Source organism: Salvelinus alpinus, chromosome 6 (assembly GCF_045679555.1).
Source record: "Salvelinus alpinus chromosome 6, SLU_Salpinus.1, whole genome shotgun sequence".
NCBI classification, from domain to species: Eukaryota; Metazoa; Chordata; class Actinopteri; order Salmoniformes; family Salmonidae; genus Salvelinus; species Salvelinus alpinus.
The window spans coordinates 9,144,418-9,167,656 of NC_092091.1; the positions used below are offsets into that span (position 1 = coordinate 9,144,418).

At 43.7% G+C, this 23,239-nt stretch overlaps 2 protein-coding genes across 6 annotated transcripts in view; both read left to right on the top strand.

The window, feature by feature from the left end:
* LOC139578111 (transcription factor 12-like) overlaps positions 1–3,210 on the top strand; it is an 18,128-nt gene extending 14,918 nt beyond the window's left edge. Inside the window, exons 6-9 of one of the 3 annotated variants that reach the window (XM_071405328.1) lie at positions 661–968; positions 1,640–1,875; positions 2,632–2,796; positions 3,094–3,210. In XM_071405328.1, coding sequence (XP_071261429.1) covers positions 661–968; positions 1,640–1,875; positions 2,632–2,783 — 696 coding nt within the window. In that variant the 3' untranslated portion in view covers positions 2,784–2,796; positions 3,094–3,210. The remainder of the gene's footprint in view (positions 1–660; positions 969–1,639; positions 1,876–2,631; positions 2,797–3,093) is intronic. The other 2 variants (XM_071405329.1, XM_071405330.1) reach the window with 2 other exon arrangements.
* Positions 3,211–3,216: 6 nt separating this feature from the next.
* The window catches only part of LOC139578110 (cingulin-like protein 1), a 32,969-nt gene continuing 12,946 nt past the window's right edge, over positions 3,217–23,239 (top strand). For all 3 annotated transcript variants that reach the window (XM_071405325.1, XM_071405326.1, XM_071405327.1), the window contains exons 1-7: positions 3,217–5,329; positions 6,813–8,369; positions 8,575–8,687; positions 17,770–17,875; positions 18,488–18,592; positions 19,006–19,154; positions 20,048–20,192. In XM_071405325.1, the coding sequence (XP_071261426.1) occupies positions 6,924–8,369; positions 8,575–8,687; positions 17,770–17,875; positions 18,488–18,592; positions 19,006–19,154; positions 20,048–20,192 (2,064 nt within the window). In that variant the 5' untranslated portion in view covers positions 3,217–5,329; positions 6,813–6,923. The remainder of the gene's footprint in view (positions 5,330–6,812; positions 8,370–8,574; positions 8,688–17,769; positions 17,876–18,487; positions 18,593–19,005; positions 19,155–20,047; positions 20,193–23,239) is intronic.

Sequence of the window (23,239 nt, forward strand, 5' to 3'; positions counted from 1 at the left end):
AGTGTTCCTTTTGTCCAGATGAGAAATGGCAGTGTGGAGTGCAATTGAGATGGCATCATCTGTGGATCTGTTGGGGCGGTATGCGAATTGGAGTGGGTCTAGGGTTTCTGGGATGATGGAGTTGATGTGAGTCATGAACAGCCTTTCAGGCTACCGACATGAGTGCTACGGAGCAGTAATCATTTAGGCAGGTTACCTTCGCTTTCTTGGGCACAGGGACTAAGGTGGTCTGCTTGAAACTTATCCTTCCGTGGGGAGCTCAAATTAAAACTTTTAATAAAACGTTTTTATTGAATATAACCGCCCATTTGTTTCCTCATTTGGATTCTGCTCGTACTACTTACTACATACACATAGAGTACCACAGTATGAGTCATAATACCCATTAAGAAAAAATAGGAGCTGAATATATTGATGAAAGTCACCTTGTCTGAGAGAGATTCACATTTTTATCTTTTAGTAATACAGCAGACGCTCTTATCTAGAGCTGACAATGTTTGTCTATGGAGGTTGTGTGGCTGTGTGCTCGATTTTATACTCCTGTCAGCAACGGGTGTGGCTGAAATAGCCAAATCCACTAATTTGAAGGTATGTCCACATACTTTTGGCCATGTAGTGTATGTGTATATTTATTGCACCTATTCTCTTGTGTGTGTACAGGTAGAGGCTGTCAATCTGAACAACAACAACCACCACCCTGTGTTGCAGAATAAACATGGCCACTCCTTCCCAGCGGGTCTCCCTGCAGGACTAGGTGGCTTGGAACTGAAGTCGGAGGGTCTGGAGAAAGATGAGCAGTATGAGCTACATCACAGCCATCACAACCAGGGTCACAGCCACAGCCATCACAGCCAGGGTCACAGCCACAGCCATCACAGCCAGGGTCACAGCCACAGCTCTGACAGCCACAGCCAGCGCTCCGACGAGGAGAGCGTGTCACACAAGACACAAGGAGACAGCATGACCAGGTGAGGACAGCAAAAATTGCTTTACGCTATCTCTCTTTGCCTCTAGCCTGATCCCAGATCAGCTTTATGCTATCTCTCTGCCTCTAGCCTGGTCCCAGATCAGCTTTATGCTATCTTTCTGCCTCTAGCCTGGTCCCAGATCAGCTTTATGCTATCTTTCTGCCTCTAGCCTGATCCCAGATCAGCTTTATGCTATCTTTCTGCCTCTAGCCTGGTCCCAGATCAGCTTTATGCTATCTCTCTTTGCCTCTAGCCTGATCCCCGATCAGCTTTATGCTATCTTTCTGCCTCTAGCCTGGTCCCAGATCAACTTTATGCTATCTTTCTGCCTCTAGCCTGGTCCCAGATCAGCTTTATGTTATCTTGTCAGAGTTGAAACAGATCTAGAACGAGGCTATTCTCCCTCTACCCAGCAGGGGAAATTATTGTTATGATGTCATTTCAACCAGCTTTGCCTGCTGGCTGGGTAGCTCCCTATATATCTGTTTGAGTGGTAAAAACTGGTAATGAACTCAATATTCAACGCATTTTGTAGGGGGCAAGCATAATCAGAATTCCAACTCAACCCCCAAAAATAAAAATAAAAAGTGTTCAAATAATTCCCACCAGAGGGCGCCACATGGCAACTGCCAATTCTAATACTAACCCCCACTTTCTTTTCTCCCCTTCAGCAGCATCCATGAGGATGAGGACAACCTGAGTCCGGAGCAAAAGGCTGAGCGGGAACGAGAGCGACGGATGGCCAATAACGCCCGCGAGCGCCTTCGTGTCCGTGACATCAACGAGGCGTTCAAAGAGCTGGGTCACATGACCCAGCTGCACCTGAAGAGCGAGAAGCCCCAGACCAAGCTGCTGGTTCTTCACCAGGCCGTGGATGTAATACTTAGTCTAGAACAACAAGTCAGAGGTCAGTACTGCTACCATCTTGAACAGGTCTCTCTTTGCAAAAAGAGATTATGTCTATTTTTGAATTCATCTTTCCTCGAATCTTTCCTCGAATCTTTCCTCGAAGGTCTGAGAAGAGGAACATTGTATTTTCTCCTCCAATAAGAGATTGAGAAGGAGATGTAGAAAAGACGGAAAGATACATTGAGATATAGTTATTATCTAAATAATCTGTATAAATAGAAGTTGAATGAGTACGTACTTCACTACAGTGGAACATGAATCGATGGGAGGGGCTGCGTAGAAGAGGATATGTCCTGGTTCCCTGTCTGGTCCATGAGACAGTACTAACGTTGATGTCCTGGTTCCCTGTCTGGTCCATGGGACAGTACTAACGTTGATGTCCTGGTTCCCTGTCTGGTCCATGGGACAGTACTAACGTTGATGTCCTGGTTCCCTGTCTGGTCTATGAGACAGTACTAATGTTGATCTCCTGGTTCCCTGTCTGGTCTATGAGACAGTACTAACGTTGATGTCCTGGTTCCCTGTCAGGTCCATGGGACAGTACTAACGTTGATGTCCTGGTTCCCTGTCAGGTCCATGGGACAGTACTAATGTTGATGTCCTGGTTCCCTGTCAAGTCCATGGGACAGTACTAACATTGGTGTCCTGGTTCCCTGTCAAGTCCATGGGACAGTACTAACGTTGATGTCCTGGTTCATTGTCTGGTCTATGGGACAGTCCTAATGTTGATGTCCGTGTGATCTGCTACCTCTAGAGCGTAACCTGAACCCTAAGACAGCCTGTCTGAGGAGGAGGGAGCAGGAGAAGATGTCAGCTGGGTTAACAGATGCCCAGGGCCTGCAGCAACACCAGGCATCACTACATCCTGGACTAGACGCTGCCAACCCCATGGGACATCATGTCTAAACATCTAAAACAGGTACAGTACAAAGATCTCCCATTCTTCTCCTTCTTCTTCTGTTTTGGCTGTGTTTAGACAGGAAGCCCAATTCAAAAAAAATAAAAAAAATAAATGTAAATGTCACTTTGATTGGTCTTTTGACCAATCAGATCAGGTCTTAAAATGATATGGTGTGAGAAGATCTGATGTGATTGGTGGAAAGAGATCAGATTTGGGTAGTCTTCTTCTTCTTCTATGAAAGCGTGTGTTGATCCAAGTTGATATCATCTATATTGTGAGAAACGTTATCAACACATGTTTTCTTTCTTTCTACAGATGAAGTGTGTAGAAGGATCATCTCAAGATGGTGAAAGACCATCCAATGACACTCAGTGTTATCTCTGGGACCCAGTAGCGAAGAAACAGAAGGATTCTCGTGGGGGAGGAGGAGGAGGAGGGGGGGGGGGGGGGATAAAGTGTTGCAGCAGCTAATTAATCACGACAGTAGTGACAATTTCCTCCTGATCGACTTTCACTTGTGCCTAAACTTACTTGTAACCAGCAAATGTTTTGTACAAAATGTTTTATATTCGTTAGTACAGTGAAAGAAAAATGTACAGTGAAAAAAACAACAACAATACTGTCCCGTCCTGTGTAAAACAATGTTTATTTCATCATTTTTTATTCTCCTCTGTCAGTATTGACCTCTTATAAGGCTCTGCATGGTCAGCCCAACATCTGCAGTGGCTGTACAGCATTTAGAGAAAGCATTGAGCTTCCATACTTGTTGCGCTTCGTGGTGCTTTCATACGCATCCAATAAATTGGTCTGAACCACACAACTCACAGTGATTCAGGGCTAATCTCTATAGGCATCCAGCTAATTTACAGAGCAACTGGCTAAACGAAAAGACAAGATCTTATCTCTACTGAGATGTTGGAGTCCGTTTCCCGGTGCTTGACATAAGAACTCAGACAAAATAGCATGAAGTAAAAAGGCTGCATCTCCATCCCGAATATCTCCCCGTTGCCCCCCCAGCAAAACTAGTCTACATTTAAGGCTATTGTTTATTTGTGTATTTCACACTATGTTGAGGAAAAAATGCTTTGACTACCACCTCTGATGTCTTTATGCTAGCTATGTGTGTGTGCCAATCCAGCGTCCTTCTATCCCCCGCAGTCTTCATTCCATTGACCTCTTTACCCTTCTATCCCCATTACCTCCCCGATCTCTTTCCAGGAGTTCAAACTCATTTTTGTGTCTTAGAAATCCCTAGACGAGGTATCATAAAGATGTTTTTTATTTGTGAACTTGTTCTGATAGCCTGTCGTCAAAGTTCTACATTTTTGTTGTCAAGGAAGTTGGCAAGGAAGTTAATTTGTGTTTATACAGGATGTACCGCTCCACTTACCGTCAACCAATCATGTCAATCCGGAGCTATACGGAGCTATACGGATCCCTTCGCATCGTTACAAAATCTGGGAGGCGCACGGCATCGCCATACGGAGCTCGATTTGCCCTCCTCGAGCCTCCAGATGCACTGCAATTGAGTCACACTCTCCATATTGAGACTCTGGGCCGCATGCCAGATCGAGCTTAAATTGGTTTTAAGGCTGAAACAAGGCTTGAAACCAATTTATGCTTGCTCCAGCAATATGAGCTGGAGGCTCCGTATGGAGGGTGTGACGCAATGGCGGAGGCTCCGGAGGCACGAGGAGGCTAAATCGATCTCCGTGCTCCTCCCAAATGTTTTGACGGAAGGTGAGGGCTGGAGGTCCTGCATAAACACAAACTCACTTCCTTAACAACTTCCTTCACACAGCTCTACTCTGCTCCACGAAGTGATGTATGGCCACTGCAGATGTCTGCTTGACCATGCAGAGCCTTTTAGTTGTATGTACATGCTTGTGTTTAGGCAGAGTCAGATTTTTTGGAGCTAAGTGCACTTTTTGGTTAGGCTACAGATGGATTAATACTTAATTGTTCAATTTTTATAGAAAATATTGATTACTTTTTACTAACTTGCTGTAGTTTATCTTTTCTACAATTACTAATAACAAAATATCTGAATTACAGATTTTTAATTTTAAACCAAAAAGTATTTTTTTCCAGAAATATTTCTTGGTCATATATTTTACCAGACATTGTAAATAATGATACGCTAAACAAGCCACAACTTAGTGTATATTGGAGGATTCCATAATGGGGGATGTCTTTGTAAAACCCATACCTTTCTGGTATGTACAGTTATGTTGTTGAGTGTCATCTATGTAATCTACAGGAAAGGTAAACCATAAAAGTATTTCTTATTTTTCCCTACATTTTCTTTTCTCAGAAAGGACATCCGGTATGTATTATTCGGGGAGTTAATGATCATAATGATGATGATGATGATGATGATGATGAACACCCGCGCAATTTGTTGAATAGCTGAACAATTCCGCTAGGGGGAACACGTACTTGTGAATAGAGACTGGAATAGGGAGGGGGAATCCCGAGCGCCATACAACAGCTCCCACAACACTGGCACTTCAGCCAGGGCACTGCTTTTAACAGAACTGCGCGAATTTAGGTAAGACAATCACAAAGATTTTGCGCACTGGGACACTTTTCTAAACTGTCTAACAACTGTTACTCAAACCAATTGTACAGTCAGTGATTTATAAAGTGATTCTCGTTTTGGCATTGCTTTGGGTAGGCTGTTTTATCGTTCAAGAACATCACGTTTGATCCGCTAGTAAAGGTAGTGGTGTTTTATTATCCGCTGGTAAAACTGCGTAGAGGATTATCCATGCATATCATATATCCTTTGTCTTTAATTACAATCGTACAAACAGAGGTTGATAAAGTACTTGTGAAGGATACACATTTTTGATATTGGTTAATAATTAAAAAGGGTCTCCCGTGTGATCTAAGCGGTCTAAGGCACTGCATCTCAGTTTTTGAGGCGTCTCTACAGACACCTTGGTTCGAATCCAGGCTGTATCACAACCGGCCGTGGTTGGGAGTGTCATAGGGCTTGGCACAATTGGCCCAGCGTCGTCCGGGTTTGGCCGGGGTAGGCCATCATTGTAAAAAATATTTTGTTCTCAACTGACTTGCCTAGTTAAATAAAGGTTAAATGTGAACAATTTCAATTTATTTTTTAAATATTTTTTCATTAAAGAAGTGTACTCCCATTGGGCAAAAACTGGATGAATCAACGTTGTTTCCACGTCATTTCATTTCCCCAAATCAAAGTGGTGATGTTGAATCAATGTGGAAAACTTTGTGGATTTACAAAGTCATTTTGTATTTTTTTCACCTAACTTTGAACCTAAATCCAATGACATGGTGACATTTTTGTTGTTGAATTCACAATAGATGACAAATCAACCAAATGTCAATCAAAACTAGATGTTGAACTGACGTCTGTTGCCCGGTGCCCGGTGGGCTGTAACACGGGTAACAACTGTCACCTATATTAGAATACAGTACTTTTGCATGTTGTTTATTTCAATAACAATCTACATTGTTCTAAAACAAACGTGTGTTTTTGTTTTGTTCCGTAACTGATTTTCTCTCATAATCATATCATAAACTGTAGATGACTAAAGTCTGGTCGGAGTGTGTGTGTGTGTGTGTGTGTGTGTGGATGACGATAGTCTGGTTGGCGCGACCACGGCCAGTGGTAGTCGTCATGCAGCAGTAGTGTCCTGTATACAATAGTTACACTGTTAGCACACTGAATAAACTGTTTTCTATATCAATGTGCTGTGTGTTGATGTTGGTGTTTTCTCTCTCTCTGTGGCTAACTGGTTAGTGCAGCTGTCTGAGTGACATCAGATGCTCTTGGGATGTCATTGTTGTTAGTTGGTCCACATGACTAGTCTCTGTTTTGTAAACAGTCACCTCATCCAGCTGATGCCATAGAAAGTGATGTATTTTTCCCTGGGGTTAAACTGTTGTAAAGACGGGTGGTTATTGGAGCCTCCAGGTTAAGAAGAGCCGTGGTAATGGTCAGTCAACTAATAATGCATCAGCCTCTAACGTGTTGTATTTGACGTCTTTTATAGCTGTGAACCTCTTCAGTTCTGAGGGAGGTCCTCTGTTCATTTCAGGACTAGTGTGGACCCAGCAAACACGCAACGTTGTCTTAACGTTGTCTCTAAGTTGACTCTCTATAAATGGAGTCTCACAGACACGGAGTGAGTGGCTCTTCTCCAGACTTCAGTAGAATACAACAGGGCTACAACATGCAGCAGCCTAGGCCTGGTCCCAGAGGCAGCCCTCGACCTCACAGCGACAGCAGCAGCATGTTCGGGGTTAGGGTACAAGTCCAGGGGATTGAGGGTCTTCCCTACGTTGTATTGAACGGGGATAGTAGAGCAGCTCTGCCATCTGGTGGCCTGGAGAGCTACAGCAGGAAATGGGACCACCAGGAAGTGTTTGTCAACGCCCACAGTCAGTCTACAGAGTACACCTTCATGGTGAATGATGGGCGATCTTCATTCGGTAGTCCCAATGTGGAGCGATCTTCATTCGGTAGTCCCAATGTGGAGCGATCTTCATTCGGTAGTCCCAATGTGGAGCGATCTTCATTCGGTAGTCCCAATGTGGAGCGCAGACTTCCCAACCACCAGAGGGAGTATACTCGTGGAGGTGCTCTGACTGAGGATATGGAGTCACAGAGGATTCCGCTGGCGTCCGCTGCATTCGTGTTCGACTTCCAGGAGTCACATTTACAGCAGTCACAGAGGACCGTGCCGACATCTAACACGGTGTTGAACTTCCAGAGACATCCAGAGCTGCTGAAACCCTACAACCCAGACAGGAACAGCCTCAGCCCCCTCCTAGTCTCCACCCGAAGACTCTCTGTTCCCCCCACTCAGACAGCCTCTATACCTAGGCCGGGACATCTCACCAGGGATCTCCAGAGTGGAGCAGAGGCCACCCTGATCCAGGCAGCAGGGTCTAGACCAGGAGCAGCCAGGATCCCTCTGCCTGCTGGGGGTGTAGAGAGGGCCCCCACCCCTGTCTCGGCCCCCACCCAGACCCAATGCCCAGGCCCTGCCCCTGTCTCAGCCCCCACCCAGACCCAATGCCCAGGCCCTGCCCCTGTCTCAGCCCCAGCGCTCCACCACTCTTCTTTGGCCACCTTACTAAGCCCCCCAAACGAGGTCACCAACATCCCCAGAAGATCCCCAAACTCAGTGGACACAGAGCCCATCTCCTCCATAGGTAGCCTGATCAACCAGTTCGACAGCCCCCAACAGATGGGCCGAGCTGGGCCTAGGAGAGGGAGGATAGCCCCAGAGGACCGGAGGAGGTCACGTAGCGTGGACAGCAGACAACAGTGTCACTCATACCCATTGGACCCCTCCAGCCCTGCCTCGGTCGTCAGAGTGGCCAGGGGAGAGACTCCAAGCGGATACACCAGTGCCCCAGGGTCACCGAAGGTGAGAGGGGCCAACGGACCCTCCACTGTGATGTTTAATAAACCACAGTGGGGGGAGAAGGAGCCTAGCGGGAGGTCATCCAGAGCGGTGAATGTGCTGTACGGAGTGGAGAAGACCTCCATGACCAGATCCAGGTCTCTCAACCACACGGAGGAGGAGGAGAGAGACATTCAGGTAAAGAGATTAGCTTTAGAGGTTTTACTCGGTTTAAAGAGTTTTTACTTGATTCCTTCTAGGGAGTTTTTCCCTTGCAACTGTGCCTTTGCTTGCTCTTTGAGGGTTCCGGTCGGGTTACTGTAAAGCATTCTTTTAACTTTTGTGATCGATTGATTAATTGATTGATACACTTTGATATTCTGTTGTGTGTTCATTTAATCAGATCATCACTCCAGATCTTTTGGAAGATCAGAGGGGTCAGCACGAGGTCTCAATTGAACCACAACCAAATGAAGACACCACCAAAATGATACTGTTCACTTACCTCAATGATGGGTGAGTAACACTGGACTAAATTAACCACTGAGTACTGTCATGATTCTTTTACCTATTTAACCTTTACATGACCTGTAGGTTTTTTTGAGTTGTGACATAACTTCCTTGGAAAGATGCCGGCTAGAATGTTTTCAACCAAAGAGGGTTGGGATCAATTCCGATCCCATTCCATTCCAATGAGGAGAATTGGAATTTCAGTTTACTTTTTGAATTGACTGAATTAAAATGGAACTTAATAATGACCCCCGATCCTGATCCCAAGTGACCATTACACATTCCTCATATCCTGCCTCTCATATCCTGCCTTTGATGATCTGAGGGAGAGAATGTGACATACAGTTGTTAGTCTGATAAAGGATTGCTGTTTCAGCTGTGTGTGTGTGTGTGTGTGTGTGTGTGTGTGTGTGTGTGTGTGTGTGTGTGTGTGTGTGTGTGTGTGTGTGTGTGTGTGTGTGTGTGTGTGTGTGTGTGTGTGTGCTCACACACAAACACACACGCCAGTTCAGGAATACAGACTACGATGATGAACACCCTTCCAAATACCCAACAATGGAATATCAGTTTCACCTCCTCACTGTCGTGAGTTATATAAAACTGCCAACATCTGAAATATGTCGATCCTCTGTAGCTCAGTTAGTATAGAATGGAGCTTGCAAGGCCAGGATGGTGGGTTTCGATTCCCCGGGGACCATCCCTATGTAAAACGTATGCACGCATGACTGTAAATGGCTTTGGATTAAAGCGTCAGTGTAAATGGCACATATTAATATCAACGTTTGAAACGTTTTAGTCTGGCGTTATTATTCTCTCAACGTCTTGAACGAACGTGAGGAAGCCTGGAAATGGAGGCTCTGTCAGGCTCTGTGTTTGTAGTACAAAGCTAAATCCCTTTAATAAATGAAACACTAGTCACTTTAATAATGCCACTTTAATAATGTTTACATATCTTGCATTACTCATCTCGTATGTATATACTGTATTCTATACTATCTATTGCATCTTTGCCTATGCCGCTCTGACATTGCTCATCCATATATTTATATATTCTTATTCCATTCCTTTACTTAGATTTGTGTGTATTAGGTAGTTGTTGTGGAATTGTTAGATATTGCTGCACTGTCAGGAACTAGAAGCACAAGCATTTCGCTACACTCGCAATAACATCTGCTAACCATGTGTATGTGACCAATAACATCTGCTAACCATGTGTATGTGACCAATAACATCTGCTAACCATGTGTATGTGACCAATAACATCTGCTAACCATGTGTATGTGACCAATAACATCTGCTAACCATGTGTATGTGACCAATAACATCTGCTAACCATGTGTATGTGACCAATAACATCTGCTAACCATGTGTTTGTGACCAATACAATTTGATTTGAATTGTAGCCTTCATTATCTTACATACAGAATACCTGCAGATTTCCCACACACAGTATCTATATAAGTGGTATGTTGTTCTGTATGCTAGTTATATGACGGGTATGTTCTGTATGCTAGTTATATGACTGGTGTATGTTGTTCTGTATGCTAGTTATATGACTGGGGTATGCTGTTCTGTATGCTAGTTATATGACTGGTGTATGTTGTTCTGTATGCTAGTTATATGACTGGGGTATGTTGTTCTGTATGCTAGTTATATGACTGGGGTATGCTAGTTATATGACTGGGGTATGTTGTTCTGTATGCTAGTTATATGATGGGTATGTTCTGTATGCTAGTTATATGACTGGGGTATGTTGTTCTCTATGCTAGTTATATGACTGGGGTATGCTGTTCTGTATGCTAGTTATATGACTGGGGTATGCTAGTTATATGACTGGGGTATGTTGTTCTGTATGCTAGTTATATGACTGGGGTATGCTGTTCTGTATGCTAGTTATATGACTGGTGTATGTTGTTCTGTATGCTAGTTATATGACTGGGGTATGTTGTTCTGTATGCTAGTTATATGACTGGGGTATGCTAGTTATATGACTGGGGTATGTTGTTCTGTATGCTAGTTATATGATGGGTATGTTCTGTATGCTAGTTATATGACTGGGGTATGTTGTTCTGTATGCTAGTTATATGACTGGGGTATGCTGTTCTGTATGCTAGTTATATGACTGGGGTATGCTAGTTATATGACTGGGGTATGTTGTTCTGTATGCTAGTTATATGACTGGGGTATGCTGTTCTGTATGCTAGTTATATGACTGGGGTATGCTGTTCTGTATGCTAGTTATATGACTGGGGTATGTTGTTCTGTATGCTAGTTATATGACTGGGGTATGCTAGTTATATGACTGGTGTATGTTGTTCTGTATGCTAGTTATATGACTGGGGTATGCTAGTTATATGACGGGTATGTTCTGTATGCTAGTTATATGACTGGGGTATGCTAGTTATATGACTGGGGTATGCTGTTCTGTATGCTAGTTATATGACTGGGGTATGCTGTTCTGTATGCTAGTTATATGACTGGGGTATGCTTTTCTGTATGCTAGTTATATGACTGGGGAATGTTGTTCTGTATGCTAGTTATATGACTGGGGTATGCTGTTCTGTATGCTAGTTATATGACTGGGGTATGCTGTTCTGTATGCTAGTTATATGACTGGGGTATGTTGTTCTGTATGCTAGTTATATGACTGGGGTATGCTGTTCTGTATGCTAGTTATATGACTGGGGTATGCTAGTTATATGACGGGTATGTTCTGTATGCTAGTTATATGACTGGGGTATGTTGTTCTGTATGCTAGTTATATGACTGGGGTATGTTGTTCTGTATGCTAGTTATATGACTGGTGTATGTTGTTCTGTATGCTAGTTATATGACTGGGGTATGCTAGTTATATGACTGGGGTATGTTGTTCTGTATGCTAGTTATATGACTGGGGTATGCTAGTTATATGACTGGGGTATGCTGTTCTGTATGCTAGTTATATGACTGGGGTATGCTAGTTATATGACTGGGGTATGTTGTTCTGTATGCTAGTTATATGACTGGGGTATGTTGTTCTGTATGCTAGTTATATGACTGGGGTATGTTGTTCTGTATGCTAGTTATATGACTGGGGTATGTTGTTCTGTATGCTAGTTATATGACTGGTGTATGTTGTTCTGTATGCTAGTTATATGACTGGGGTATGCTGTTCTGTATGCTAGTTATATGACTGGGGTATGTTGTTCTGTATGCTAGTTATATGACTGGGGTATGCTGTTCTGTATGCTAGTTATATGACTGGGGTATGTTGTTCTGTATGCTAGTTATATGACTGGGGTATGCTGTTCTGTATGCTAGTTATATGACTGGGGTATGCTAGTTATATGACGGGTATGTTCTGTATGCTAGTTATATGACTGGGGTATGTTGTTCTGTATGCTAGTTATATGACCGGTATGTTTTGTATGCTAGTTATATGACTGGGGTATGCTAGTTATATGACTGGGGTATGCTGTTCTGTATGCTAGTTATATGACTGGGGTATGTTGTTCTGTATGCTAGTTATATGACTGGGGTATGCTGTTCTGTATGCTAGTTATATGACTGGGGTATGTTGTTCTGTATGCTAGTTATATGACTGGGGTATGCTGTTCTGTATGCTAGTTATATGACTGGGGTATGTTGTTCTGTATGCTAGTTATATGACGGGTATGCTAGTTATATGACTGGGGTATGTTGTTCTGTATGCTAGTTATATGACTGGTGTATGTTGTTCTGTATGCTAGTTATATGGCGGGTATGTTGTTCTGTATGCTAGTTATACCTTGGCTTCCAATCCAAGGTGGCTTAGCAGTTCAGACGTCTTTTTCTGTTCCGTATTGTTCGTGTCCTGTGTATATATATATATTTACACCTTTCTTCGCATATCTTTTATCTATTTTATTATCCAAGAACTCAACTACAAAAGCTTTCCTGCAAAAGCTTTCCTGCAACCCGCTTCACCAATTACAAAAAGTATTACTTACCTCAATCTGAAAATCCATCGTGGAAGCTAGCCAGGGGCTAATTCAGAAGCTAGCCTGAAAGCTTAACCAGAAGCTACTCCGATAGCTAGCCAGAAGCTAATCTGTAGCTGCCCCGAAATTAGCCGGTTTGCTGGCTAGCGTTGGTGTTTCAGCTGCCCACGTTTAGTGGTCATCAGCTATTCCTTTAGCTCGATAATCTACCGGCACTTTTGTGCAACGCGACTCGGACCGGAGCATTCCGGGACTCTTTTTTTCTCTCAGTTTCCCCGGATTCCAGCCGCAGGCTCTGGACACTTGTACCTTGATTTCGCAGCTAGCTAGCTGCAAACCGTGTGACTATTGGCTTACGTCGACCCCGGAGCAAACTCTAATCATTCTGGAGCTAGCCAGCTGAGGAGTTCCATCACCATCCGGACCCGTTTCTTTTGTTGCTGCTGCAGATACGGAACCCCACCGGGCCTTCACGACTGACTGCCGCGACTGACTGCCGACGTTATCTGCCCGAGGGATTTATCCAACTGGCACCTCCGTCCCGACGTTACCTGAACGCTCATCTGAGGCCCGCTAATCGTTAGCTGTCTTATCGGCTGCTATTTGAACAAGTATATTGGACAACTATTATTATTATTATTATTTATTTATTTTATTTTTTCCTTGGGTCACTATATCTATTTTGCCAATTTGGATTGATCCCCTCTACCACACGGAACCCCACTACACGGAACCCCACTAACCTACCGACGGAAACGCACGAGGTATCTACAAACAGACCTCCATCCTATGCTGCTACCGATAGCCATATACCCGGCCAGCTGTCTGGATCGCCACGACCCCAACCAACCTCTACTCACTGGACCCTTATTGATCACTCGATTAGCATGCCTCTCCTTAATGTAAATATGCCTTGTCCATTGCTGTTCTGGTTAGTGTTTATTGGCTTATTTCACTGTAGAGATTCTAGCCCTGCTCTCTATACCATATCCAACCTCTCAGTTCCACCACCCACATATGCGATGACATCACCTGGTTTCAATGATGTTTCTAGAGACAATATCTCTCTCATCATCACTCAATACCTAGGTTTACCTCCACTGTATTCACATCCTACCATACCTTTGTCTGTACATTATTCCTTTAAACTATTTTATCGCCCCCAGAAACCTCCTTTTACTCTCTGCTCTAGTAGCCCTAGGCGACCAATTCTCATAGCTTTTAGCCGCACCCTTATCCTACTCCTCCTCTGTTCCTCTGGTGATGTAGAGGTGAATCCAGGCCCTGCAGTACCTGGCTCCACTCCTATTCCCCAGGCGCTCTCTTTTGATGACTTCTGTAACCGTAATAGCCTTGGCTTCATGCATGTTAACATTAGAAGCCTCCTCCCTAAGTTTGTTTTGTTCACTGCTTTAGCACACTCTGCCAACCCGGATGTTTTAGCCGTGTCTGAATCCTGGCTTAGAAAGACCACCAAAAATTCAGACATTTTCATCCCCAATTACAAGATTTTCAGACAAGATAGAACGGCCAAAGGGGGCGGTGTTGCAATCTACTGCAAAGACTGCCTGCAGAGTTCTGTTATACTATCCAGGTCTGTTCCCAAACAATTTGAACTTCTACTTTTAAAAATCCACCTCTCTAAAAACAAGTCTCTCACCGTTGCCGCCTGCTATAGACCACCCTCTGCCCCCAGCTGTGCTCTGGACACTATATGTGAACTGATTGCCCCCCATCTATCTTCAGAGCTCGTGCTGCTAGGCGACCTAAATTTGAACATGCTCAACACCCCAGCCACCCTACAATCTAAGCTTGATGCCCTCAATCTCACACAAATTATAAATGAACCTACCAGGTACCACCCCAATTCCGTAAACACGGGTACCCTCATAGATATCATCCTAACAAACTTGCCCTCCAAATACACCTCTGCTGTTTTCAACCAAGATCTCAGCGATCACTGCCTCATTGCCTGCATCCGTAATGGGTCAGCGGTCAAACGACCTCCACTCATCACTGTCAAACGCTCCCTGAAACACTTCAGCGAGCAGGCCTTTCTAATCGACCTGGCCGGGGTATCCTGGAAGGATATTGATCTCATCCCGTCAGTAGAGGATGCCTGGTCATTTTTTAAAAATGCCTTCCTCACCATCTTGAATAAGCATGCCCCATTCAAGAAATTTAGAACCAGGAACAGATATAGCCCTTGGTTCTCTCCTGACCTGACTGCCCTTAACCAACAGAAAAACATCCTATGGCGTTCTGCATTAGCATCGAACAGCCCCCGTGATATGCAACTTTTCAGGGAAGCCAGAAACCAATATACACAGGCAGTTAGAACAGCCAAGGCTAGCTTTTTCAAGCAGAAATTTGCTTCCTGCAACACAAATTCAAAAAAGTTCTGGGACACCGTAAAGTCCATGGAGAATAAGAACACCTCCTCCCAGCTTCCAACCGCTCTGAAGATAGGAAACACTGTCACCACCGACAAATCCACTATAATTGAGAATTTCAATAAGCATTTTTCTACGGCTGGCCATGCCTTCCACCTGGCTACCCCTACCCCGGACAACAGCACTGCCCTCCCCTCTGCTACTCGCCCAAGCCTTCCCCATTTCTCTTTCTCCCAAATACAGTCAGCTGATGTTCTAAATGAGCTGCAAAATCTGGACCCTTACAAATCAGCCGGGCTAGATAATCTGGACCCTTTCTTTCTAAAACTATCTGCTGAAATTGTTGCCACCCCTATTACTAGCCTCTTCAACCTCTCTTTCGTGTCGTCTGAGATCCCCAAAGATTGGAAAGCAGCTGCGGTTATCCCCCTCTTCAAAGGGGGGGACACCCTTGACCCTAACTGCTACAGACCTATATCTATCCTACCCTGCCTTTCTAAGGTCTTCGAAAGCCAAGTCAACAAACAGATTACCGACCATTTCGAATCCCACCACACCTTCTCCGCAATGCAATCTGGTTTCAGAGCTGGTCATGGGTGCACCTCAGCCACGCTCAAGGTCATAAACGATATCGTAACCGCCATCGATAGGAAACAATACTGTGCAGCCGTATTCATTGACCTGGCCAAGGCCTTTGACTCTGTCAATCACCACATCCTCATTGGCAGACTCGACAGCCTTGGTTTCTCTAATGATTGCCTCGCCTGGTTCACCAACTACTTCTCTGATCGAGTTCAGTGTGTCAAATCGGAGGGTCTGTTGTCCGGGCCTCTGGCAGTCTCTATGGGGGTGCCACAGGGTTCAATTCTTGGACCGACTCTCTTCTCTGTTTACATCAATGATGTCGCTCTTGCTGCTGGTGATTCTCTGATCCACCTCTACGCAGACGACACTATTCTGTATACTTCTGGCCCTTCTTTTGACACTGTGTTAACAACCCTCCAGGCGAGCTTCAATGCCATACAACTCTCCTTCCGTGGCCTCCAACTGCTCTTAAATACAAGTAAAACCAAATGCATGCTCTTCAACCGATCACTGCCTGCTCCTGCCCGCCTGTCCAACATCACTACTTTGGACGGCTCTGACTTAGAATATGTGAACACCTACAAATACCTAGGTGTCTGGTTAGACTGTAAACTCTCCTTCCAGACTCACATCAATCATCTCCAATCCAAAGTCAAATCTAGAATTGGCTTCCTATTCCGCAACAAAGCATCCTTTACTCATGCTGCCAAACATACCCTTGTAAAACTGACCATCCTACCAATCCTCGACTTCGGTGATGTCATTTACAAAATAGCCTCCAAAACCCTACTCAATAAATTGGATGCAGTCTATCACAGTGCCATCCGTTTTGTCACCAAAGCCCCATATACTACCCACCACTGCGACCTGTACACTCTCGTTGGCTGGCCCTCGCTTCATACTCGTCGCCAAACCCACTGGTTCCAGGTCATCTACAAGACCCTGCTAGGTAAAGTCCCCCCTTATCTCAGCTCGCTGGTCACCATAGCAGCACCTACCTGTAGCACGCGCTCCAGCAGGTATATCTCTCTAGTCACCCCCAAAACCAATTCTTCCTTTGGACGCCTCTCCTTCCAGTTCTCTGCTGCCAATGACTGGAACGAACTACAAAAATCTCTGAAACTGGAAACACCTATCTCCCTCACTAGCTTTAAGCACCAGCTGTCAGAGCAGCTCATAGATTACTGCACCTGTACATAACCCATCTACAATTTAGCCAAAACAACTACCTCTTTACCTACTGTATTTATTTATTAATTTATTTTGCTCCTTTGCACCCATTATTTCTGTCTCTACTTTGCACTTTCTTCCACTGCAAACCAACCATTCCATTTTTTTTTTTTATTTTATTTTTTTTTTTAATTTTTTTTTTTTTTTTATTTATTTTTATTTTTTTATTATTATTTTTTATTATTTTTTTATTTTTATTTTATTTTTATTTTATTTTTTTATTTTTTTATTTTTATTTTTTTATTTTTTTATTTTTTATTTTTTTATTTATTTTATTTTTATTTTTTATTTTACTTGCTGTGTTGTACTCACTTCGCCTCCATGGCCTTTTATATTTTTATTTATTTATACATATATTTGTTTGCCTTCACCTCCCTTATCTCACCTCACTTGCTCACATTGTATATAGACTTATTTTTATTTTTTTTCACTGTATTATTGACTATATGTTTGTTTTACTCCATGTGTAACTATGTGTTGTTGTATGTGTCGAACTGCTTTGCTTTATCTTGGCCAGGTCGCAATTGTAAATGAGAACGTGTTCTCAATTTGCCTACCTGGTTAAATAAAGGTTAAATAAAAAAAATAAATAAAAATATGACTGGGGTATGTTCTGTATGCTAGTTATATGACGGGTATGTTCTGTATGCTAGTTATATGACTGGGGTATGCTGTTCTGTATGCTAGTTATATGACTGGGGTATGCTGTTCTGTATGCTAGTTATATGACTGGGGTATGTTGTTCTGTATGCTAGTTATATGACTGGGGTATGTTGTTCTGTATGCTAGTTATATGACTGGGGTATGTTGTTCTGTATGCTAGTTATATGACTGGGGTATGTTGTTCTGTATGCTAGTTATATGACTGGGGTATGCTGGTGTCATTGAACTCCGTGTGTCTGGTTGTTGGTATTCCCTCAGGACTACTGAAAAAACCTCCATCACTGAGACGAAGGTGAACCTGGTATTTGACAGAGTCAACCAACTGAAGTGGAAGACTGCAGAGAACGTGGAGGAGGAGATCAGGGTAAGGTTGGATGACATAGCTCAGATGGATGGCTGTGCTGTCCTAGGGGATCCCCAGCCCAGACACGGCTCAGATGGATGGCTGTGCTGTCCTAGGGGATCCCCAGCCCAGACACGGTTCAGATGGATGGCTGTGCTGTCCTAGGGGATCCCCAGCCCAGACATGGTTCAGATGGATGGCTGTGCTGTCCTAGGGGATCCCCAGCCCAGACATGGTTCAGATGGATGGCTGTGCTGTCCTAGGGGATCCCCAGCCCAGACATGGTTCAGATGGATGGCTGTGCTGTCCTAGGGGATCCCCAGCCCAGACATGGCTCAGATGGATGGCTGTGCTGTCCTAGGGGATCCCCAGCCCAGACACGGTTCAGATGGATGGCTGTGCTGTCCTAGGGGATCCCCAGCCAAAACGTTTCAGAACCACTGCTGTAGTATACACAGATGGTTGAGACTTCCATATAGAAGCATTACAATCTTACGCGTTATACTAATACATTCATATCTGTGTAAATACCTATGTATTTCCGTGTTGTATTTCAGTGTAAAGGAAAGTAAAGTACTGTGTCTGTCTGTGAGGCAGAAGCAGGTTGGTGATGTGTTGTTGGACCTGTTGTAGGACTATGCTGCTAAGGCCAAGGAGGCCAAGGAACTTCAGAAGACAGGAGCAGAGCTGGAGAGAGAGGTGTCACAGCTGAAGACACAGCTGGAGCATAAGACCATGGTGCAGTACAGTACAATACACAATATAGTACAATATACAGTACAATAAGGTGCGATACGATACAGTGCAGTACAATACACAGTACAGACTACATTACAGTACAGTATGATACAATACAGTGCAGTACAGTACAATACAGTGCAGTACAGTACGATACAATACAATACAGAGCAGTACAGTACGATACAATACAGTGCAGTGCAGTACAGTATGATACAATACAGTGCAGTACAGTACGATATAGTACTTTTAGCAAGAGATTTGTACTTGTTTTCTCCTTATGTGCACGGAGTCCAGCTCGGACACGTTTATTCTCACTAGTACTGATTTTGCAGATGGCGTTATTTTTGTGGTGATCGTTACATGTGGTTATTTTTTACCTACTTTAGTTGAATGCACTGTGTGTCCTGCAGAGTGGTCGGAGTCTGGCGGAGGTGTGTTACAAGGCCCAGACATACATGAAGACCATTCAGGAGGAACTGGACAGGAGACAAGAAGAACTCTCCACGCTACGGGATAGGCTGGCTCAGATGGAGGCGGAGCTTGAGGTCGCCATAGAGGAGTAAGAACATTTCCACAAGTGCATAGGGTTCTAGAAGTCATTTGGGGATTATGTTTAGGACCATAATCCTCCTTGATGATTATTATTAGTCCCTATCCCCTAAGAACTCCTGTAGCACACCAGTATCTCTACTTACACATCCTCATCTGCACATCTATCACTCCAGTGTTCATTTGCTAAATTGTAATTACTTCGCCACTATTGGCCTATTTATTTCCTTACCTCATTTGAACACACACTGTATACAGATTTTTTTTCTATTGTGTTATTGACTGTATGTTTGTTCATTCCATGTGTAACTCTGTGTTGTTGTTTGTGATCACACTGCTTTTGCTTAATCTTGGCCAGGTCGCAGTTGTAAATGAGAACTTGTTCTCAACTAGCCTACCTGGTTAAATAAAGGTGAAATAACTAGCCTACCTGGTTAAATAAAGGTGAAATAACTAGCCTACCTGGTTAAATAAAGGTGAAATAACTAGCCTACCTGGTTAAATAAAGGTGAAATAACTAGCCTACCTGGTTAAATAAAGGTGAAATAACTAGCCTACCTGGTTAAATAAAGGTGAAATAACTGGCCTACCTGGTTAAATAAAGGTGAAATAACTGGCCTACCTGGTTAAATAAAGGTGAAATAACTGGCCTATCTGGTTAAATAAAGGTGAAATAACTGGCCTACCTGGTTAAATAAAGGTGAAATAACTAGCCTACCTGGTTAAATAAAGGTTAAATAAAATAAAAAGGATCTGAAAGAATTGAACAGGTGTAAGCATTTCGCTAATTGCCTCACAACGTCTTGACATAGTATGATTTCTCTGGTGCTCTGTAATATTAAATTCCCTATCGAGTGCAAATAAGATTCTATTTCTATTCTGTTGTATTATTTCTATTGCCAGGCTAGTCCAGGTGAAGACTGAGCGAGAGCAGGGCCGCACAGAGATGAAAGACCTTCAGCAGCAGCTGTCTGAGATGCATGACGAGCTGGACCTGGCTAAGAACACAACACAGGCCGACAGCACAGAGAAACAGCTCCTTCTAAAGGTAAACAGAGAGAAACCGCTCCTTCTAAAGGTAAACACGGAGAAACAGCTCCTTCTAAAGGTAAACACGGAGAAACAGCTCCTTCTAAAGGTAAACACGGAGAAACAGCTCCTTCTAAAGGTAAACACGGAGAAACAGCTCCTTCTAAAGGTAAACACAGAGAAACAGCTCCTTCTAAAGGTAAACACAGATAAACCGCTCCTTCTAAAGGTAAACGCAGAGAAACAGCTCCTTCTAAAGGTAAACACGGAGAAACAGCTCCTTCTAAAGGTAAACACAGAGAAACAGCTCCTTCTAAAGGTAAACACAGATAAACCGCTCCTTCTAAAGGTAAACACAGAGAAACAGCTCCTTCTAAAGGTAAACGCGGAGAAACAGCTCCTTCTAAAGGTAAACACGGAGAAACAGCTCCTTCTAAAGGTAAACGCGGAGAAACAGCTCCTTCTAAAGGTAAACGCGGAGAAACCGCTCCTTCTAAAGGTAAACACGGAGAAACAGCTCCTTCTAAAGGTAAACGCGGAGAAACAGCTCCTTCTAAAGGTAAACGCGGAGAAACAGCTCCTTCTAAAGGTAAACACGGAGAAACAGCTCCTTCTAAAGGTAAACACGGAGAAACAGCTCCTTCTAAAGGTAAGGGGACGAGTTGATATTCCTGCTCAAAACATTCTGTTTATTCCAAGTGTATACTTTGAGTTCAGACTATTGTATGTTTTTATATATCGGGTTACCTGGACCGAGATTAAGTCTAGTTTTCTGGACAACGCCACACTTTCAGTGAAGATTCTCCCTTGATGATTTGTAATCCAGGTCTTAATCTGGGTCAGGAAACCTCCTTCTACCGTATTATACAAATTGTCTTTAATATGTACCTGTTTATAGTAGGATGTGGCCCAGCCATGTGACACACACAGACGCACATAATAATAATAAGTAATAATTGATTAGATTAATATAGTGCTTTTCTACCAACTGAGGTTCTCAAAGCGCTTTACATAGTAGGAGGAAACTCACCTCATCCACCATCAATGTGTAGCACCCACCTCAGTGATGCACGTCAGCCATTTTGGTGCCAGGAACACTCACCACACAGCAGCTATCAGGTGGAGAGGTTGGAAAGGTTGAAGCACAGGGTTTGAGTTCGAATTACTGGATTATATCAATTAACTCAGTGTCTGTGTTAGGACCTGGCCCAGCTGGATTATATCAATTAACTCAGTGTCTGTGTTAGGACCTGGCCCAGCTGGATTATATCAATTAACTCAGTGTCTGTGTCTAGGACCTGGTCCAGCTGGATTATATCAATTAACTCAGTGTCTGTGTCTAGGACCTGGCCCAGCTGGAGTATATCAATTAACTCAGTGTCTGTGTCTAGGACCTGGCCCAGCTGGATTATATCAATTAACTCAGTGTCTGTGTTAGGACCTGGCCCAGCTGGATTATATCAATTAACTCAGTGTCTGTGTTAGGACCTGGCCCAGCTGGATTATATCAATTAACTCAGTGTCTGTGTCTAGGACCTGGCCCAGCTGTATTATATAAATTAACTCAGTGTCTGTGTCTAGGACCTGGCCCAGCTGGATTATATCAATTAACTCAGTGTCTGTGTTAGGACCTGGTCCAGCTGGATTATATCAATTAACTCAGTGTCTGTGTTAGGACCTGGCCCAGCTGGATTATATCAATTAACTCAGTGTGTGTCTAGGACCTGGCCCAGCTGGATTATATCAATTAACTCCGTGTCTGTGTTAGGACCTGGCCCAGCTGGATTATATCAATTAACTCAGTGTCTGTGTTAGGACCTGGCCCAGCTGGATTATATCAATTAACTCAGTGTCTGTGTCTAGGACCTGGTCCAGCTGGATTATATCAATTAACTCAGTGTGTGTCTAGGACCTGGCCCAGCTGGAGTATATCAATTAACTCAGTGTCTGTGTTATGACCTGGCCCAGCTGGAGTATATCAATTAACTCAGTGTCTGTGTTAGGACCTGGCCCAGCTGGATTATATCAATTAACTCAGTGTCTGTGTCTAGGACCTGGCCCAGCTGGATTATATCAATTAACTCAGTGTCTGTGTTAGGACCTGGCCCAGCTGGATTATATCAATTAACTCAGTGTCTGTGTTAGGACCTGGCCCAGCTGGAGTATATCAATTAACTCAGTGTCTGTGTTAGGACCTGGCCCAGCTGGATTATATCAATTAACTCAGTGTCTGTCAAGGATCTGGCCCAGCTGGATTATATCAATTAACTCAGTGTGTGTCTAGGACCTGGCCCAGCTGGATTATATCAATTAACTCAGTGTCTGTGTTAGGACCTGGCCCAGCTGGATTATATCAATTAACTCAGTGTCTGTGTTAGGACCTGGCACAGCTGGATTATATCAATTAACTCAGTGTCTGTGTTAGGACCTGGCCCAGCTGGATTATATCAATTAACTCAGTGTCTGTGTTAGGACCTGGCCCAGCTGGATTATATCAATTAACTCAGTGTCTGTGTTAGGACCTGGCACAGCTGGATTATATCAATTAACTCAGTGTCTGTGTTAGGACCTGGCCCAGCTGGATTATATCAATTAACTCAGTGTCTGTGTTAGGACCTGGTCCAGCTGGATTATATCAATTAACTCAGTGTCTGTGTCTAGGATCTGGCCCAGCTGGATTATATCAATTAACTCAGTGTGTGTCTAGGACCTGGCCCAGCTGGAGTATATCAATTAACTCAGTGTCTGTGTCTAGGACCTGGTCCCGCTGGATTATATCAATTAACTCAGTGTCTGTGTCTAGGACCTGGTCCAGCTGGATTATATCAATTAACTCAGTGTCTGTGTCTAGGATCTGGCCCAGCTGGATTATATCAATTAACTCAGTGTCTGTGTTAGGACCTGGCCCAGCTGGATTATATCAATTAACTCAGTGTCTGTGTTAGGACCTGGCACAGCTGGATTATATCAATTAACTCAGTGTCTGTGTTAGGACCTGGCCCAGCTGGATTATATCAATTAACTCAGTGTCTGTGTTAGGACCTGGCACAGCTGGATTATATCAAT